This window comes from Aethina tumida, chromosome 7 (assembly GCF_024364675.1).
Source record: "Aethina tumida isolate Nest 87 chromosome 7, icAetTumi1.1, whole genome shotgun sequence".
Classification (NCBI taxonomy): domain Eukaryota; kingdom Metazoa; phylum Arthropoda; class Insecta; order Coleoptera; family Nitidulidae; genus Aethina; species Aethina tumida.
The window spans coordinates 7,531,947-7,551,675 of NC_065441.1; the positions used below are offsets into that span (position 1 = coordinate 7,531,947).

At 30.6% G+C, this 19,729-nt stretch overlaps 1 protein-coding gene across 1 annotated transcript; it reads right to left on the minus strand.

Annotated features, from left to right (window-relative positions):
* Positions 1–509: 509 nt before the first annotated feature.
* LOC109604099 (uncharacterized) lies at positions 510–17,045 on the minus strand. Its single transcript, XM_020020633.2, has 7 exons — positions 16,918–17,045; positions 5,872–8,441; positions 5,306–5,399; positions 4,581–4,799; positions 4,297–4,523; positions 3,938–4,242; positions 510–3,452 (listed from the first exon to the last, which is right to left on the minus strand). Exons 2-7 carry the CDS (start codon positions 8,413–8,415, stop codon positions 1,919–1,921), a joined length of 4,923 nt encoding a protein of 1,640 aa, XP_019876192.2. The 5' UTR covers positions 8,416–8,441; positions 16,918–17,045; the 3' UTR covers positions 510–1,918.
* Between the last annotated feature and the right edge of the window lie 2,684 nt (positions 17,046–19,729).

Below are 19,729 nucleotides of genomic sequence, written 5' to 3' on the forward strand. Positions count from 1 at the left end.
TTATCATCATTTAAACATCATCTGTTGTCTATATAAATGTTTACTGTTAAATATAGGTAATATCTATCTTAAATAAAAAGGGAAAATATGAATAGTAATTTTCAGGAATAAAATAACTAATGTTTCTTCAACACATGATTGATATTTCCAAAGATTGACTTATGTTGAAGAAACGTCAGAGAATAATTTAAGAAAACGTTTCTGAAAAAATCAATAAATATGGCTACGAGAGTCTCAACTCTTTCATTAGGACGGTTTTGACAAGGTTTAAACATATAAAAATTATATAGATTAAAAAATTAAGTTTCACATTACTATTTTACTCTTTTTTCTGTAATCTTAAATCGCATAAAGTTTATTTAGATTTTATCTTTTGTCTATACATTTTTTGTGTATTCCTCTAAATGGAAATAAATAAATTATGATAGTTAGATATTAAATATATCTACAGTTAAATATAACCATGTAGAGAATGAAAATTTAGCAATGAATGTCAGGAATAAAACAACTTTTATTGTAAATAATTTTATTTGTAATATAGCCCATAATTGTATTATTTATATACAAAAAAACTAAAAGTTTGGGCATTAATTTATACGAAAGAATAACAGTTTTAACTCAGCCTTTTTTATTCTCACATACCTATACAGGCTCAAATCAATTTGAAACCGATTTGACCCAGCAAATCTATCAACTTTAAAAAAAAAAACAGTACATCCGAGATGAAATGTAAAAAATGCTAAATTTAAATAAATAAAGATACTTATATACGTGGTTATTATATATGAGCATACTATCCTTTGCAAAATAAATTAGTTAAATACCTTTAAATGTAAATGAATTGATACATTTGGGAAGCATCAGGAAGTAATACAGACCAGTAAAAATATATTAGATTGAAATGTCATTGAAAGCACCTGTGTATATTAAAATAAACTCTTGAATTTTCTTCTTGTTACAACACTACGTACATACGCAGTTTGTATTGTTATACATCAACATTTAAATTTATGAAGCAAACATACAACTTTATATAATTATTTTAATTAAACAACTTTATAAAAACTAACTGATTTAACATTAAAAGGATTTTCCAATGTAGAAAAAATTAAATTTGTACTTATATAATCTAACATTTGGAAACAAGTTTTTTGTATATTTTATCCATATTTACAAACAAATTTCTGAAAACGAATGCACGTCTAAACAGATTAAAAAACACAAATCCGGACATTTATTAATGTTTGTGCTGATCATCCATGAGTATTTATATAATCATTAAAAAAAAAGCTGCCCATAAAAAAACTGGACCATCGTTAACATTTTCGATAAATAATCAGCGTCTTACGTTTAATTAATAAATCCGGATTTGTTTGATTTGGCAAAGGAAACAGGGTGTTCCAAAAATATAATCTACAAATTACCCATATCAAAGTTTCTTCGCCTACATTTTTTGGAAAATCAGGTATCCACAGAAGACTGGTGAATATGGTAAAATGAACATATATAAATAAGTACTGATTATCATACATCTTAGAAAATATATATGATACTTTTAAAAAAATCAACATCCTACTTGAATGATAAATGTACAAAAAAGTAACAATTAGGGTATACCCTTTTGGTCTCGGTAATTCGGGGCCGCAACTTATTGCTGTGGAAAAACTGCTTTAATCAACAATGTACAAATTTCAGATTTTTATGTATATACAATATTTTAAAAAAATATTATCTAATTGTGTCAATAGTTTCTTTAACAACGCTCCAAAAAGCAGTAAAACATTAGCCAAGAGTTTTTTGTTTAAAATAATTTAAACGGAAACAATCATGAGTCCTATGTGATACGCAATGTTACTTCAACAACTAAAAGGTATAAGTTACGTGTATAGGCACTTTGAACAAATTCAGTCAGATGTAATCATGACTTGTTACTTGTCTTCGGTGTGATTATCAAAACGGGACTTGAAGGTCGCGAAGGCTTTTTGGCCACGGTCGGAATGACCGTCAACGATTTCGGAATTTTTGGCATCTGCTCCGCCAACTTCCCCACCACACCGATGTTTCCCACGTGTTTGTCCAGTTTTTCCAGCGGAGTCTCACTCTCCGCGGGGTCCACGGGTTCAGTTTTTATGACGCCGGTGGTTCTGGATATGATCAGACCCTTCCTAGGCACTATGGACTTGAGTACGGAATTGTGTGTGACCATTATCGGCTTCGAGTTCTGGGCTTCTTGGAGACGTTTCTTCTCGCGCATTTCGAACGTGCGCTTGATCGCACACATTTTCTTGTAGTCCTCGAAGGTTATGTGATAAGGCTTGCCTCCGGAGATCACCTGCACCAGTCCCTGTTTCCTCTCCTGTTTCTTGTTGGGGTCGATGGGTATTAGGTTGGGACGCCAGTTTTTGGTGATGGGGAATTTAATTTTTTGTGACTGTTGTACTTTCATTTGAGGGGCATTCGGTCTGGCATTACCGCCGGAATTGAGCGAAATTAGTCCTGGTGGGGCGGCGCTGGTTTTAGGTTTGACAGCGTTTTGTAGGTACGTGTTTGGGGGGATTAATGGAGGACTGTTGAGTTGGGAGGTGATTGTGCTTTTGCTCTGGATGGCAGTTAACGTAACCGGTTCCTTTCTGCTGGTGATTATTCCGCTTTGGCTCTTGTGGGCGCGGTTGAACTGCATCATGCTGAACGGTTGAACGTTGGCGTTCGAGGGCATGTTGTCGAAGGCACGTAGTCGATTCTGCACCGACTCACTGTAGTTTATTGCGCGATGACTAGCATTCGACGAAAGCACCAGCTCCCCGTTTCGGAAGTACTTCTCCAGCAGTATTAAATGCCGGATGAAGCTGCTTTGGTTGCCGTACGGTTTCTGCAATTCGTTCCACAACTGTTTGGTTTCTGTGTCGTACTGAATTACAGAACTGCACTTCTCCCAGCCCTCGGGTGTTTTCTCCTTCACGCTGTGGAAATCGATGTGGGCGTTCAGCGGCAGATCTTCCTCACCGGGGAACAACTGTCTGACAGATATAGACGGATTAGATCCCAGCTTTGTCACTGCAACGTCACTGTCCTTAACACTTTTCACTTTCAGATTTTTAGATATCTCCACCGCCTCCTTTACGGACTCGAGCCGCGGTATCTTCTTAATAACGACCTCTTTGGTGTATTGATCCTTTTTAGTGTCACTGTCACTATCACAGTCCATCGCAATAGCCGGAATGAGCGTATTGTAATCGACCGAATTGAAATCCGCCGGCGATTCTGCACGGCTTGGGCTTGTTGAAGGCACTCTATTCTGGTCCGGTTGTTCCTGACACCACTCTTCAGTGGCGTCTGATTTTGATGATTTCTTTTTTTTTTTGGGGGCTTCTTTCTCTTGTTTGGTTGGGACGATGATCGGCTCTTCGGCGGCCGCCTCGTCCATCGGTACGATGTCATTGAAATGGAGCAGTCTAGAAATAAATTATTCAACATTAAATTTAAACTACATATAACTAATCTATAAACATATATTTTGTATCAAAGAGCTTCCTTATTTAAATCATTATACTTGAAATGAAATGTACATTAAAAATGTTTTTATTTCACATTAATAAAATATCAGAAGTGCATTTCATTTGTATATTATTAAATTATTAGATTTTATACTGTATTCTAAGGAGAAACAAAAAACCTTTTCCAGGATAACTTTCATATGGATCAAAAGTCAAAAATTAAATGATACATTAAAATATCATTTTTATCTTCAATTTTCCAATAAAATTTCAAAAATTATTTGACTTATATGACTATATAGTAAAGTAATTTTATTTGTTGAATTTTATTCTATTGAAACATCATGTAACTGTAAAAGTGTGCCTCATTTATAGTCATCATAATCTTATCAGTTAAATGCTTAAAATACAAATTAGACGCACCATGAAACATTAAACCTCACCTTTTCTTGTATTCATTGAAGAAATTCATACTGTTCTCGGGTCTTTCGTCCGGTTTCTTCAGAATCATGGCCGCGAAACACTTACAAAGTTTACAAACCACCGGTTTATCAGATAACGTTAATGGTACGCCTTCTTCTTTCAGCGCCTTGTTCAAATCGGCAGTTTCAGGACCCAGATAATGGATGTGGTTCCTGGCCAATCTCCTCTTGCACATGCCGCATACCATCAAATGCTCCAGAGCTGAATAGTGCTCGTCGCATATCGGGATCGAATGCAGACCCGGATTGTCTAAGTCGATGTTAATCTGGAAAATTTTACGTCAGAAAGTGCGCTTCGGGTTATTGCAAGGAAAACCTACCACTTGGCAAATACTTTTTCTCATTTTGATTATCCATTTTCTTCTCAATATGTTGGTGGAGACTTTCTCACAGCCCAACACGTGGCAGTGATTCTGTCGTGGACCCGGCGCCACCAGGGAATTGCGCTTCATAGATTTATTGGTGTACGACGGCGTGTTGGATTTTCTATCGACGTGTCTGTAGCAAGCGTCGCACAGGCACGAGTCCCTGGTCAGATGTTTTTCGGCTAAATATAAAGAGTTTTTTTAAAAAAGCTGTTTTTTATTTATTTTTTTATACGTACTGGCTAAAATTCTGTCTTGCCGGTCGACGTTCTTCATTTGGGCGATGTGACAGGGCGTGTCGAAGAGACCGAACTTGCCGAAACAGTACGAACACTCGTCCTTGCACAATCTACCCGGATGTATACTGAAGGAGCTGGCTTTCTCAGGAATAACGAGGGCTTTGGCGGTGCCCTCTTGTGAATTGGCCTCTCCATCAGATGTGTGCTCGCTACTGCCGTCTAGATAATACGCAACATTGAACGATATACGATATCTAAAGTTTCACGAGCAATGGATGCTTCTATTTCAGAAGAATTTTGATGCACATAATTAGCAAATATTAACGAAATGAACATAACAAAAGCACATCCATTTTCTCGATCAAAATTTAAGTAAAATGTGGAGAAGAAAATAAATAGATACTAGACAAAATTTTAAGACAATTATTGAGGAGGAATTTGAGCAAAAAATAAAAGAAATACAGTTACATTTTTTGTAATTGAAAATTCCTAGTAACAAATCAATCTACATACATTAATTTAATTTCAGTTTATGTTAGTTTATTAGTTAACTAAAAAAATTGTATATATTTTTTAAAATAATCAAGTTCCTCCTCGATCAACCATAATACCAAGATGAAAAGTGCATAAAAGTGTATTAAAATTATGGGTGGAAAGAGTGCAAAATGCCACAGAAAAGGGAAATAGGTAGTATAAATATAAATAGCCCAAAACCATGTAATTACCCAGGTTAGATCTGTTAGAATAATGAGACTTGTGGCGGTGCGCACCAGCGGTATCCGACGAATTCGTGCCATGCTTCCAACTTGTTGATGCACTCTGCAAAAAAGATTTAATTTTAAAAAAATATACAAAACATATTTTTTACATTTTAAACCCACTAGAATATCACTGGAAGAATTTTTAGGTAAAAGAATGTATAGTAGACGAATTAGTGTAGGAACCTAAGCACCACGTAAAAAATGTTGCTATGCAGTTGAAATATTTGTTCTATAATGAATAAATATACACATTTTAAAAATTAGATATTTGGTTAATGAATGGTTAAACAAAAGGAAAACAAAAATTAATTCTATTGCAACTGTAAAAGATCATATTTAGCAGCATATATTAAATTATAAAAAATGCTGGATAATAAGTGTGACATCAATTTCATGAGAACTATAATTTTTCTGATTACGTAATATTTCGATTAATTTTTGATGACAAATCTCATCCGCCTTATGTAAGTTTTTAATGATATTAAAGCGTACATTAGAATACTGATACTACAATTAAAAAATATGATTACCTCTTTCATGATCTTATATCCTTCCTCCGTCCCACCGGATTCTGAATCTCCCGCCTTGACTTTGCTCTTCTGGAGCGTCATCTTCAGCGAGTTCCTGCCCTTCTTCTTCTCCCCCTTGTCCCTGTTAATTTTGATCACAGTCTTGAGGGTGCCAGTGTAATTGTCGTTCTTCTGGCCCTTCTCCTTTCCTTTTTGATTTTGCTTCGCCTCTTCGGCCGCCTGCAAGCTCTGTAATCCTAAAGCCTGCAGTATGTTCTCCTTCAGGGCTTTGTCCTCCGCCGACTCCTCATTGTTCGGAGACTTGCCCGCATCGTTTTCCTTATCGTTGTCGGGTTCTTCGGGCACGGAGGATTCGAGAACTGGCATCGGCTCATCGACGTGACTCGATTCGGGTTCGTCGGCTTCCGATTCTTCTTCGTGGACTTCAATCTTGTTATTTTCTAGATTATTTACGGCTTCTAAAACCGGAGGTGCGTCATCTTCGACGTCCATTTTGTCCGCATCTTCGGGTACTTCTTCAGAAGATTCTTGTTGTTCTTCTGTTTTTGCCTCATTGTCGTCTGCTTCAGGTTGACTTTCAATTATTTGTGTTAGCTCAGTAGAAAGTTGATTTAATTCCTCATCCTCGTAAACTCCTGCGAGAGATTGTTCTGTATGTTCGTCTTGGTCTGCGGTTTCGTCCATAGGTTCCTGAAGTTCTTCCAATTTTTCAGTTGAGTCTTCGTCTTGTTTTTCGTTAATTGCTTCTGTTTCTTCTTCTTCATTCATGAACTCGGATTGCTCGATATTAACGGCTTCTTCTAAGTTTTCTTCTGACTGTTCGTGATCCATGGTGATTTTTGGATCATCAGTATCTTCTTCGATGGCCTCCGATACTTCTTTCGACTCTATTTCAGTTTCATCAGCAATCGATAATTGACTTACTTCTTGAGGTGGAATTAATTTAATCCTTTTAATGTTTTCGTCTGTGAGCGCTCCATTATCCAAATCCATCTGTTCAGTTTCCTCAGTAGTTTCTTCTGATTTATTATTGAGTTCTTCGCTCATTTCAACTGATTCAACGTTTTCTGGGGTGCTTTCAAAATTAGTCGATGGGTCAACCACCGTTTCTTCTTTTTTCTCACTATCGCTGTTAAACGTTTGTTTCATTATATCCAGTAGAAAAGATTTTTCTGGAACTTTGACACTGGGAGTGACTGCAATTGATTTTATTAGTTCCTCTTCGGATTTTTCTTCGGCTTTAATCTTTTTATCATTCAAATTAATATCTAACGAATTACTATCATTGTAAATATTTGAATTCGTGTCGGTTAAATTGTCAATTGGTCCACTTATGGCAGTGTCGGTAGATAGACTTCTCTTTATCTTACTGGCAGGAATAATTGCTTTGTCATCAGATTCGACACCGTCCGCTTTCAAGTCCATCTCTCCAGTTTCAGCACCATGCAACGACGCCAAATCTGAAAAGCTACTGTCCGACTCATAACCCGACATTTTAGAGACAGACATTTCACTTCCACTCAAATCTGAGCAAAGTCTTCGTCGTTTTTTCTGACTGAGCCCTTCTAACAAATTCAGATCTTTAAGTTTCCTCTGTTTTCCATTCCTAAGCATCCTTGCGGGGGAATCAGATCTAGTGTAGGGACTGGAGCGTCTCAAACCGTCGATGCTTTGCCTTACTTTGGCATTACGCTTTGATCGCGGACTGATACTTCGGGGTAATTGACTGAATATAGATATTGTTTGGTCCAGATTTTCTATGCTGCCTACAGGGAATTTTTCAATGCTGTGTCTCCGCCTTTGTATGGGCGCTTTTGCCTTCGCTTTTTTTACGTTTAAGTCCAATCGGTCTATCACTTCCTGTGCCGAAGAGTCTAGAACCTCTTTCTTAATACACTTTTGAGCCAGCTCCAGTTTTTGTTTTTTCGTGAGCCTCTTAGGCTTAACCGGATCCGTTTTGCCGGTTTCCGACGAAGCATCGGGGTCAGGCTTAATGTACTCCGGCTTTATTAAAAACGATATATCTTCCACCGGCTCGGGTTCAACTTTAATTTTCTTTATTCTGTTCCTCGAACCCGGTCTGGCAATTTCCACGTTCGAAGTGTCCGTTACGTCACTGGCATTGGACAATTCCTCGTTTTCGATTTTAACGTCCACAGGTTTCACAACCTTTTTACCGGACTTCTTCTTTGGTTCAGTTGTTTCTGTTGCATCATCTTTTTTCTTGCGACTGCGAGGTTGCTTTTTGACTTCCGTAACGCCGTTGTTTAGTAATTTCTTTTTGGCGTCGAGAGTCTTGGCGTTCTTTAAAATCGTCTTTGTGATTTTCTTTATGGGCGCATTCTGTTTAGCTTTGGCCTTCAGTTTGATGGCCAGACCCGGTTTCTTTACGACCTTCTTGGCGGCGAGTTTCTTCCCAATCGGCACTTTTGTGGTTTTCGGCGTTTTCTTGTCATTTTCTTGAGTAGTGTCGCAGGGCATGTCTTTCGCAATTAAGGACTGCTTCTTGTTACTGACTGGAGTCTTCTTTTCTCTAGTTGCCATAGCATTTGGTAGTGTGGGTGTTTTGTCTATAATTAAAAAAACAAACCGTTTTAAAAATAATATATTAAATACATATTAGGTATTTTAAATAGTTTAATATTTTAGACCTACTTAATTTTTTATAAAGTCTGTAACATAAAACTAACTAATTCATCAATCTTTTATGCGACTTTACAATACAATTTTTAATACAACTAGTAACCTTGAAGATCAAATTATAAATTCCAGTTAATGTGTTTATACAGTGAAGCTTTTATTTTATCATTGATAAATTTGATATTTTATGAATGATATATTTTATGATAAATTTGTAATAAAATATAGATAGTGTTAATCAAAAAACAAGTAAAGATAATACATTCTAAAGCTATTATTAAACTGGATAAATACAATATTTTTTAACTGGTTTATTCACATTGGAAAATATTTCGTTTAAATATAATAAGTAAATTAAAAATTATGAACATGACATTTTAAAATAATTATTCTAATTTGAACTCACCACAAAAATATTATTTTATATAGAAAAGTTAATAGTAGTCTACACTATTTATAAAAATCAGTAGATTATTTTTATTATCTATTATATCTTTGATTTAATATCTGAAATGTTCAGTTTTACATAAGACTATTCTTAAAGTGAATCAAAATCATTGAACATAAATCTCTTTAATTGATTAATAAAAATTAATTTTAGTTCAACATTTTCGATATACATTATTTATAATCTTTCTTTGACCTCAAAAACTTACCAAGATTAATTATCCCATATGAAATAAATTAATAAAATAATATAGAATTGTTAAGTTATTTTTTTTATTATTATTGAAAAGGTTAATTTTAAAAAAGTTGAACAAAAAATTATTACCTAAATTATTTCATTTAAGGAAATCATTAAATATAGAAACAACATAATAATATATATATATATATATATATTAGTAATTTCCAACTATGTCGATACTGAGTCACTGAAAATTTCGCACCCGTCAAAAATTTCCATAAATGACCTCATTTAAATCTGAAAAGGATGTGCCTAATAACTGCCATAATTAAAAGTAACATTTTACCCTGTTAACATAAAATTGTAGCCAGTGAAGAAAATAAATCAGAAATTGTTGGCTTTCATTGTATTAACCGACGTACACGCGCTGTTTAAATAATTAGAATCGAGTCTATTAATATTCATAATCTGTCGAGCAAGCATTAACTGTACTTACTGTCATAATTCCGCTTCATTTTCAATATTTCAGAAACAACCGTAAACAGTTAATGCTGTTTTCATGGGTCGTTAATGTTGTAAATGATTTAATTTGAGTGTTATAGAATATGTACGCATGAAAATATTATTGTTATAGTATTTAAATATAACATATTCTTATTATTATTGATATTAAGTGAAAGATAATTGAGTTGGGAAACAAATTATAAGGGATAATTTTATTGTTATAAACTAGAAATGATGAAAAACTATGTATCAATTGAAAAGTTTGAATAAATATTCAAAGATATGTTTTTAATAATACTATTTTATCCAAATTATAATTTCCTTTGAAAAATTTTAAATGCCATGTTTACAAATATCAATTTCAGTTCATCAAAATCAAATATCCATTGAAAAAATAATGTGCTAAAAATATCGTGTAAATTGAATCCTGTTGTTTGTGCTGAAATTATTATGTCTAGAGAAGGATTGTTGTATAATAAAATCACTAATTTTTAATTTTTTGAATTTCAACAATATAAAAAGTCACGTGTTCTATGAAGGTGGCAGAAAAACTTTGATATCTTGAGTTCAAAATAGTTCGAATATTAATGTGCTGACGTGAACAAAATAATTCGAATAAAATGAGATCGAAGTATGTTAGGTGATTATTAATGAATCATTATTAAAGACAAAGATATTCAAAGACATGAGAACTTTTACTTATTTTTCTTAACAGTTAAAAATCTTTGGAAAGTAATATTTTTATATAATAATATATTTATACTTATACTGTACTTCTTAAACAATCAAATAATTAAATTAATAAACATAAATAAGATAAAAATTGTTAATTAACTTAAAACTGGTAAATAAAATTAAAATAAGTAACTATTATTTCATTAGGTAAATGTTAAAAACAATATGTTCATGTTGAAGTTGAAATTGGTGAATTTAAAAAATATTTCTTGTTAACGATTTTTTATTGTGCCTTGTTTGAATTTTTTATGAAGAATTATGAAATTATGTAATTGTTAAGAATTAATATAAAATACAAATTAAAGTTGTTATTTGTCTATATCCCATCAATTATAATAATGAAACAATTTCCCATAAGTAATTATATTCGTATCTTTTAATTAAATTTTCAGTTTTTCAGAATCAATTAAGATATATCAGAATTTTTTAGTCGTAAATAGAGAGTATCAAGTTATTCTTGAGCATTTTGCATGTTAATTGAAACATTAAGACTTCAATTTATTGAGTTTTCTACTGACGATTTAACTACGTAGATAAAAAGCCCATTGAATAAAGTTCAACCCGAAAAAACAAAATGTATAATTAAAATATATATAATATTTATGTATTATATTATTGTAATTATTAAATAAAGTTTTTGTTTATTCAGTTCATACATACTTTTTACAAAAATGTTTGCTTTTACAGTAACATTTCTTAATAAGTAATGATAATTAATATTTGTTTCTTTTTTTGTAAATTGTAGAAGTCTTCTAAAACCCAACATTTACGATGTTACAAACGTTAATCTTACTAATAAACCATTGGAATTACATAAATAAAATTAATAAATGTTAATAACTATTACTAACAGTAAAATAAACTTGTCTTGCAATAAGCACTTGCAAAATAAAACTTTAAAATAACAATATTAATTACCTCCAAGAATGACTTCGTTCGTTCAACAATGGCCTCAACTTTCACTGCTATTTGCAAGATTCGTACTATTTCAAAATCCATTAAACACACGTGACAAGCTAATGGCTTTTTGAATTTATGTAAATTCTAAGCGGCTTTTAATCCATATAATAATTTAGAGTGGTACACGAACAAATTGAAATGATCCAAATAAATGAGATTGTTGTGTAATTGTACGACTGTAAAATTAGCGCTTAATCTTTCGGTAGCGACGGGTCTCAAAAACGTAGAAACCGGAATAGAGTAGGTAAAAGTAACCCCCCAGAATGTCATCCCCACACGGTTCGTAAAACACCAGGTGCGCAATGTCTTTGCAGCTTTGATATATTGGCAGTTTCATGTAAAATGGTGTTAAATTTCGAAATTGGTATTCGTGGATGCGTTCAAAGCAGGAAGGATTTGATTTACAAAAAAATTATTTTGCCATTGGTTAATAATTATACAATTAAATTTGCATATAATTAATTACTCAACGAAAATATTTTAATAATAACATTAAAATATCAAAAATAGGAATTATTGCACATTAACTGTTAAATAGATCAGTTCAATGTATTCGATTTAAATTATCTAAATTGGGGCTCAATAAAGACGTAAATATGTTTTATTAACAAGATTTGAAGGTCGCATTTAGACTATTCTCAATATTTGTAACTATCATTTTCATATCTTTGTCTGGAAGTAATTATTTTTTAAATTAGTAATTTAATAAAAATAAAATTTAAATAAATATGAAATATAACTCTAACACTGCAATTTGTACATTGGTCAAGAAATCAAATGTTGCCATGGAGGTTTGTAGAGCAAACTTGGTAAACGTCCAGTACTAGAATATCAAGTATTCCGATTTAATAATAACTATCAATTGAGTCGAGTTCACAGTTCTGAATCAAATCCCATTTTGTGTAACTAATTTAACAATTTGAATCATTCAAATATTTCGTTGCAAAATTGTATCATATTCATAACAGTAATTGTTCTATTGAACAATTTTTATTCATGTTGTTGATTATAAGAAATAATCATAATCAAATTTTAATCTTTTATAGAAGTTAATTTACACAATTTACTTCTGATGATTCATTTATGAACTTTAAAATGGGTGTTAGTAATTAATTTTATAATTAGACGGTAGAAAATTTTATAATTAATAAAATTACTTTCAATAAATGTTTCAGATTTTATTAAATATACATAAATTAAGCGAAACTAAAAGAGAAAATATTTTATTTACAAAATTTCAGTAGTTTATTCAAAATATAAATAATTTAATTTTAATTTGATTTAATTAGTTAGTTTTTTTGCATTAAAAATAATATTATATTTCTAAGAACATATAAAATTACGTTAATTAAAATTTTGATGTTTCAGACCACTGATTTCAAAAATCTTAAACGTAAATGATGAAAGCACTAACAAAGAATTTAACAAAAAAATTAATTTCCAGTTCATTAATGTAATTTATATTAAATAAATTTGTTACCTAACGTTTAAACATAATATTTTATAAAATTCTATTGTTATAAATATTATTTTAACCTTTCAGATATGTAACTTAAAATTAGTAAATATAGTTTGGAAATATAAATATTTAAATAAAATGTTTTTTAAACAAGAAATACAATACATTTTCTCCCTCTTTATTTGAACTTTTATAACTTAAAACGTTTTCATTTGAATTCCAAAAAATATATAAAAAAATATATTTAAAGTATTTTTTCATTTATTCAGATCAATTTGAATTTATATAATAAAAATGTCCTTTATCATAAATTAATCAACAAGAAAATATAGATTTTCATAAATTTTCATAGTAAAGAAAGAACTATTAAATAAAAATAATAATAACGTATCGGGTAGCCAAATAATAGAGATGTTTGCCAAATATCTTCACAAAAAATATATATTTTTATAAAAAGAACTTCAGAAACACTCTAAATTACTAATTTTTCTAAATTTTCAGATAGATTCGTAAAGAGAAAAAAAAAGGAAATCATAGAAGCATTAATTATTTTGGGATATAAATACCAGAAGTATATTTGATGTAGAAAATTAAAAATTTTATTTAAGACAAGTTTGCAGTTTTGAAACTTCAGGATGAATTTTTACTTAGTCCATAGAATGACTCTTTTATCAGTTAAATCATTAGTAAAGCTGAGAGAATTAGCAACTAGTGCTATTTAAGCATTAGATGAAATAATAATATTACATGAATGTTTACTAATATGTATTTTTTAATTTTATGCTTTAACTTATGTTATGAAGTATCCACGAACTTTTTTCTTTAGTATTTTCCATTTACGTATAAATAAAAATATACTATTTAATTTGCAAATAAAAAAAGTTTTATTGTAGACTTTTGTAAGAGGCTGAAGTATAATCATTTTTGTAATATATAAGATATAAAAGAAATAAATTTCATTATTAAGATTTCAAGTTTTTTTGGCAAAATCAAATTTTCATTTTGCGTGACTACCACATTATTTATGATACAGCAAAACTATTGAAGTTGTTAAAAAATTATATGAGAGTGAAAAAAATAAATCTATTTTTTATTTAACCCGTACTGTCGAACATGTTGAAAAGTTGGCATTTTCTGATAATAGACTACTTTTTTAATCAACGAGGTCGCTCAATATATTGATTGAATTTATTTAAATATATTTATAACATTTAAACTGCGTATTCGTTTAAAAAAAATGACATTTGAGTGCCAATTCTTTAACTGTTTATCAATATGTTTTTGTTTTGTTTTGACTGTGTGTGTTCGATTCCTTTTAAAGGTACGTAAATTTTGATGTATCGATGCGATACCAAACTTTGCTTTTTGAAAGTAAAGTAAACTTTGAAGCTCAAGCTTTTAACAAAACATCAAAGATGATAAATTGTCTCAAAAAGAATTTGACTTAGTAAAAACTTTTTTTGCCACATATTCATTTTTGCGGATAAAGGACGTTCTGAACCTTATCAGTAACATGAGTTTATACTTTTATCCTTAAACAATATTACCACAATAAATGATAAAACTTGATGATTTGGGAATATAAAAATAAATTTTTGTGACGAATTTGTTTAAAAATATTAATCAATGTATCTAAAATGAATTAAAAAAAAAAAACATATTTCTTGAGACTTTGTCAGAATTTCAAAAAAAAAAAAAAAATATTAAAACGAACTTAAAAATTCGTGGAACAAATTAACAAAAACTAATTTATTATTATCTATTTCACAAATTTTTCTATTAAGTTTTTTATAACGTATTTTTTCTTCTACAGGAACTTCACAAACAGATCTACAAATAAGGGATTGCGGAGATATCGAAGATTTAAATTTTTCTTCGCATTAGCATACTTTTTTTGGTTCTGATTGAAGTGTTCATAATTCTATTTTTTTAGGAAAATTAAACTTTTGGTAGATTTCGAAATGTAATAACTCTTTACTGGTAATTTTTTACGTAATATAAGCTTCTTACTTAAAAAAAAAATCGAGATAATAACTTCAAATCGAATTTGCCCTCAAAATACCCTAAAATAATACTTTTCAAAATTATATAATTTGTAATATATTAAATAATATTGAACTAAGACGTAACGGCGTTTCTGATAATATATTTAATATTTTTGTCAAAGAAATATGCGGAAAATTAATTTTTCATAAATGACTATATTTGAAAAACTTATTATTAACGTATGTTAACCATCGATATTTTGATTAAAAATTATTAACTATTACAATATTACTCTCGAAATTAAAAAGTTATCGCTATATCATAAACTATATATATATTATATGTAACAAGCTTGGTTTTTATAGATTCCATTTAAAACAAAAAGTTGCTCAATTATATTCATATTTTCAGAATATGTATTTTTTTAAAGGTGACTAAGTTTAAATTCAAAAACGAATCTATGGAGTTTGTGGCCAATTATTTTTTTTAAGAAATAATCATAATCAAATTTTAATCTTTTACAGAAGTTAATTTACACAATTTACTTCTAATTCTTCTCTAATTGATTTTATAATTAGAATGTAGAAAATTTATATATATATATATATATATATATATATGTATATATATATATATATATATATATATATAAATTAAGCGAAATTAAAAGAGAAAAAAATTTGTTTACAAATTTTCAGTAGTTTATTCAAAATATAAATAATTTAATTTTAATTTGATTTAATTAGTTAGTTTTTTTTGCATTAAAAATAATAAATTTCTAAGAACATATAAAATTACCTTAATTAAAATTTTAGTGTTTCAGACCATTGATTTCAAAAATGACTATATTCATTTTGATTCTAATTTGTCAAAAAACAGTTTTAATAATTTAATTGAATTAAAATATGGTCAGGCATGAAAATTTCATGTTTATTTTATTTATCAATTTCCTGGTTACTTTCAAAAGACACAGTACAAGATTAGTTTTTACAATTTAATTATTAATTCTTAAATATTATTAAAAATTTTGGATATAGACTCATTTTTAATAAATAGTGAAGAGACTAAAATTTATATATTTATTATACTTTGTTAAAAATTATTCTTTTTTTTTTTTGAATCAGCTTTAGAGGGTATTCCTCTGAGTAGATGTAAAAACCAAAAGACTAATTTGACGCACCCTCTGAAAGTTTTATATACCCTGTATAGTAACCACTTCCAAGGATAAATGTCATCAATTTTTGCATTTTAATTATATTTTCAAAGTAGTATCATAAACCAAAGTAATAAAAAATAATTCTTCATGTGTTGAGAAGTATCGTATAATGTTCGTAATGACGATATTTCAGTAAATCAGTGTTAAACGACTTAAAAACAATAAAATAATATTCTTCTAGTAACATTCCGACAGGATGTTGATGAGTTATGTATGTATGTATGTTTTCTAGGTTGTCAGTAATATTAATTATTATAATGTTGGCATGGTTTACTAATATGTCCTCAGATTCATGAAACATTAAACATTTAAACAATAAATTCAAGTAACAGGTTTCAAATAGGGCTGCTGAAAAGTAAATCCATCATATTAAAACAAATTTCAGTCATCAAAAATAAAACGTACACGCGACAAACTACAACTGGATTTGCCGTTCAGCATCCTTGATCCGAAACGTCGAAAGCTTTCAGCAAGTAAAAAAAAAACAAATGAAAACAATCGACGCAACAAGACAATAATGTGCGTAGCACGTGAGTGTGACATCCGGTCAAAGCAACCCCCGAACCGGCGGCGGCGGCGTGCCGAATCGAGAGAAAGAGAGACGAGAGCGCCGAGATAAATCCCGAGGCCACCGAACGCCGTCGTGTGGTCAGCGCCCCTTCGACAGGATGCGGGGGCCCCCCCACCTAATCCGGGGGCTCCCGTGACTCCGGCGGAGCGCCGACCGGGCGACCGCGTCCCGTCTCTGGGACCGCACTCGCAACACCGACCGCCTAATAAATTTACTACGTTCCGCGGCGGGTTTTTCTGCTTTTGTCGCGCGGAAAACCGGCAAAAAGGTTTACCGACCGAGCACGCACACGGCCTCCATTTGCCGTTCGTTTCAGCAACGTGAAAAGTTATAAACAAAGCAATGACCTGTTAGGCGATTTCCTTCCGAACGGGGCTTTTCAAAACTGACGTTTCCACCGATGATCCGGCGTGCGGATCGCGCATTTCGCGATTGTTTCAACGCACCGCCCACCACCGTCGCACACTGGACGCGAAAAAACCCCACAAAAACGACCCGATTCGGCCCCAATTCACACGAAAAAACAACAACAAGGGTTCCTCTTACCTTTACCCTGAATCTCGCTCCGACAACGCCACCTATGTTATGTGCGTCGCCGTCAGTTCGCTTCACCAAAAGCACGTACTTATTCCATCACAAAAACGAGCGTCGGCGACGGCACCCGATCAACGTACGAGACACATGTTTGCAATAGAACGGACTAATAAAATTACATGAAATAAACTAATAATTCGACGGAAAATGCGGATTTTTTTCACCGATTCGCCGACAACTGAAACGGCCCGACCAGAAACAGCGATTATGTTCAAACAATTCGCGATATTAAACGTACAATCGTCGAAAACAACACCGATAATTATGTCCGATGCAGCCAACTATTAGATTTATTTTGGCTTGTCATGTTGAGATAGGGTCGGACGTGTCTTTCGGTGTCAGGAATGCCTGCTTAGTTCGGCGTGTCGCCGCTAGTTGCCATTACATTTTATTAAACTTCTCTATTTAATTTGGTCCCGTTATTATCACTCAACTGGCGTTTCTGGTACCGGACTTTGGCGTGGAATCCGTTTCTTTTGAGCACCACATCCATCGAACGCACTACATGCGACGTGTTAAATGTTTAAATGTTCGTAGTAGAGGCGTAGCTCGCCACTTTCATAATCCTAATTAGTCACAGGCTACGAAAAGTGTGACGCTAGAGTGAATGTTATAAAAATAATCCTTTGCGTTTGCTACGTTTTCAAGTTCATTAATATTCATTGTATTTTTACTTGTGAACTATCGGCGGCTGGTTAATTGTATTTGTTTGGCGATTTTCAAAACCACGTCAACTACGTGAACTTTATCAAGATCGAAATTACGTAATTTTATCGATATTAACAATGTTTGTAACGTAACGCGTTGTTTAATTGAATTGAAAATATTTAGCCGTTTCAAATTATTCTTTAATGGGTATTTAATTAACAGTTCCTGAAAAATTTCGTTCAATTGTTTACCATTATTTAGAAGCAAAAAATACACATTTTATAATTTTAGAAATTTTCCTTAATTGTTAAGAATATTTTATACTATAAATATAATTAAATGTCTACATTTTTATATCGCTTAATAATTAATGGTTTTAGAGAAGTTAGTTTCTGTAGTTAGAAGTAATTCATAATTAAAACAAAACATAATCAATCATTAATTATTATACTAATTATAATCATTACTATTATGAATAACTATATGTTAATTTACTTTAAAAAACTAATTTCTAAATCTAATTTTTTTACCTTTTCAGTCAAAGTTAATGTAAGCCACGTTAAAAAATTGATCACAATTTGATATACTAACTGAACTACATCTGAAGATATAAGGTACTTGATTCAAATAAAACTGAATCAAAATTTATGGTTATACCTAATATATTGAATTAAAATTTATTTTATATTTGGATTTAAGTGTTAATACTGCACCATATTTAATTTCTAGGAAATTTACAATTTTAGGTAATTAAATAAATAATTTTGGCAATTCGAACAAATTCACATGAAAATATCTAAATATATATTAATTTTTTGAAAACTTTTCTGAAATTTGTTTTAATGTATAAAAAATTTATGTAGCAATGATGATGGAATCTTTCATAAATTTATCTTTTTCAGTTTATGTTAATGTTTATTTTAATTATTATGTACAGCATCAAAAATTATTAAATTAATAATTTTTCAGTCGCTGTTATTGTGTTACATAAAATTATAATAAAAGTGTTAAACTTACTGAATTATCGAATGTCGAATTTGGTCATTTTATTATTGCAACTAAAAAATAAACTGTTATTATCCAAAATATAATTTTCATTTCCTTTTCAATTTTTACCACATTTTCAATTTATATACCATAAATCCCTGAAATTTGGTTTATTTTCAATATTTAGAAGTACATAAATTATTTTAAATTTATAAAAATGAAAAATTAATTATTTTTAATTTATCAACTTAACATCTCTTGTTTATTTAATTTTCCTTATTCCCATTTTTTTCCCAAAAATGAAATCGATAAAATTAATATATTTTTTATTATTAATTTTAATTATAAACTAATTATTTTTATTACATTTAATACCAGTTTTAAATTTAACATTAATTGGCTTAAAAAAAGAAAATTTTGTAACTAAATATTTATTTTGAATGTTCAAATTACTGAAATTTCCTTCTATTTATAGTATAGTGTCTAACTTTTGATTAGCACATACTAATAATTGTTGCAGACATTGTAGTAATTCCCAAACATTTGAAATTTACTATTTTATTGCAGGACTTGTTTTGAAGATGTTGAGAGTTTACCTGTACTTTCTTTAAAATGGCTGGTCGCCTTGAGTATGTTTCCTGATTTAGGCTCAGTTTGCAGAATCGGTTTCTTCATCGACTAACAGTTAGCTCAATAAACGACATTGAAATTTAATCGCATTTTAATTGATTGACTTCATTAAGATATTAATTATTGGGCAAAAATCACGGGTATATTCACACTATTATCACCCTTAAATAATATAAGATAATATTTGCTCATATCAAACGTTGTAAGAATAAATTAATCATATACAAAAGGCATTTTATGTTTTTATATAAAATTAAGTAAAATGTTTAGTAATTTAATATACATGCTTACTTAATTAAT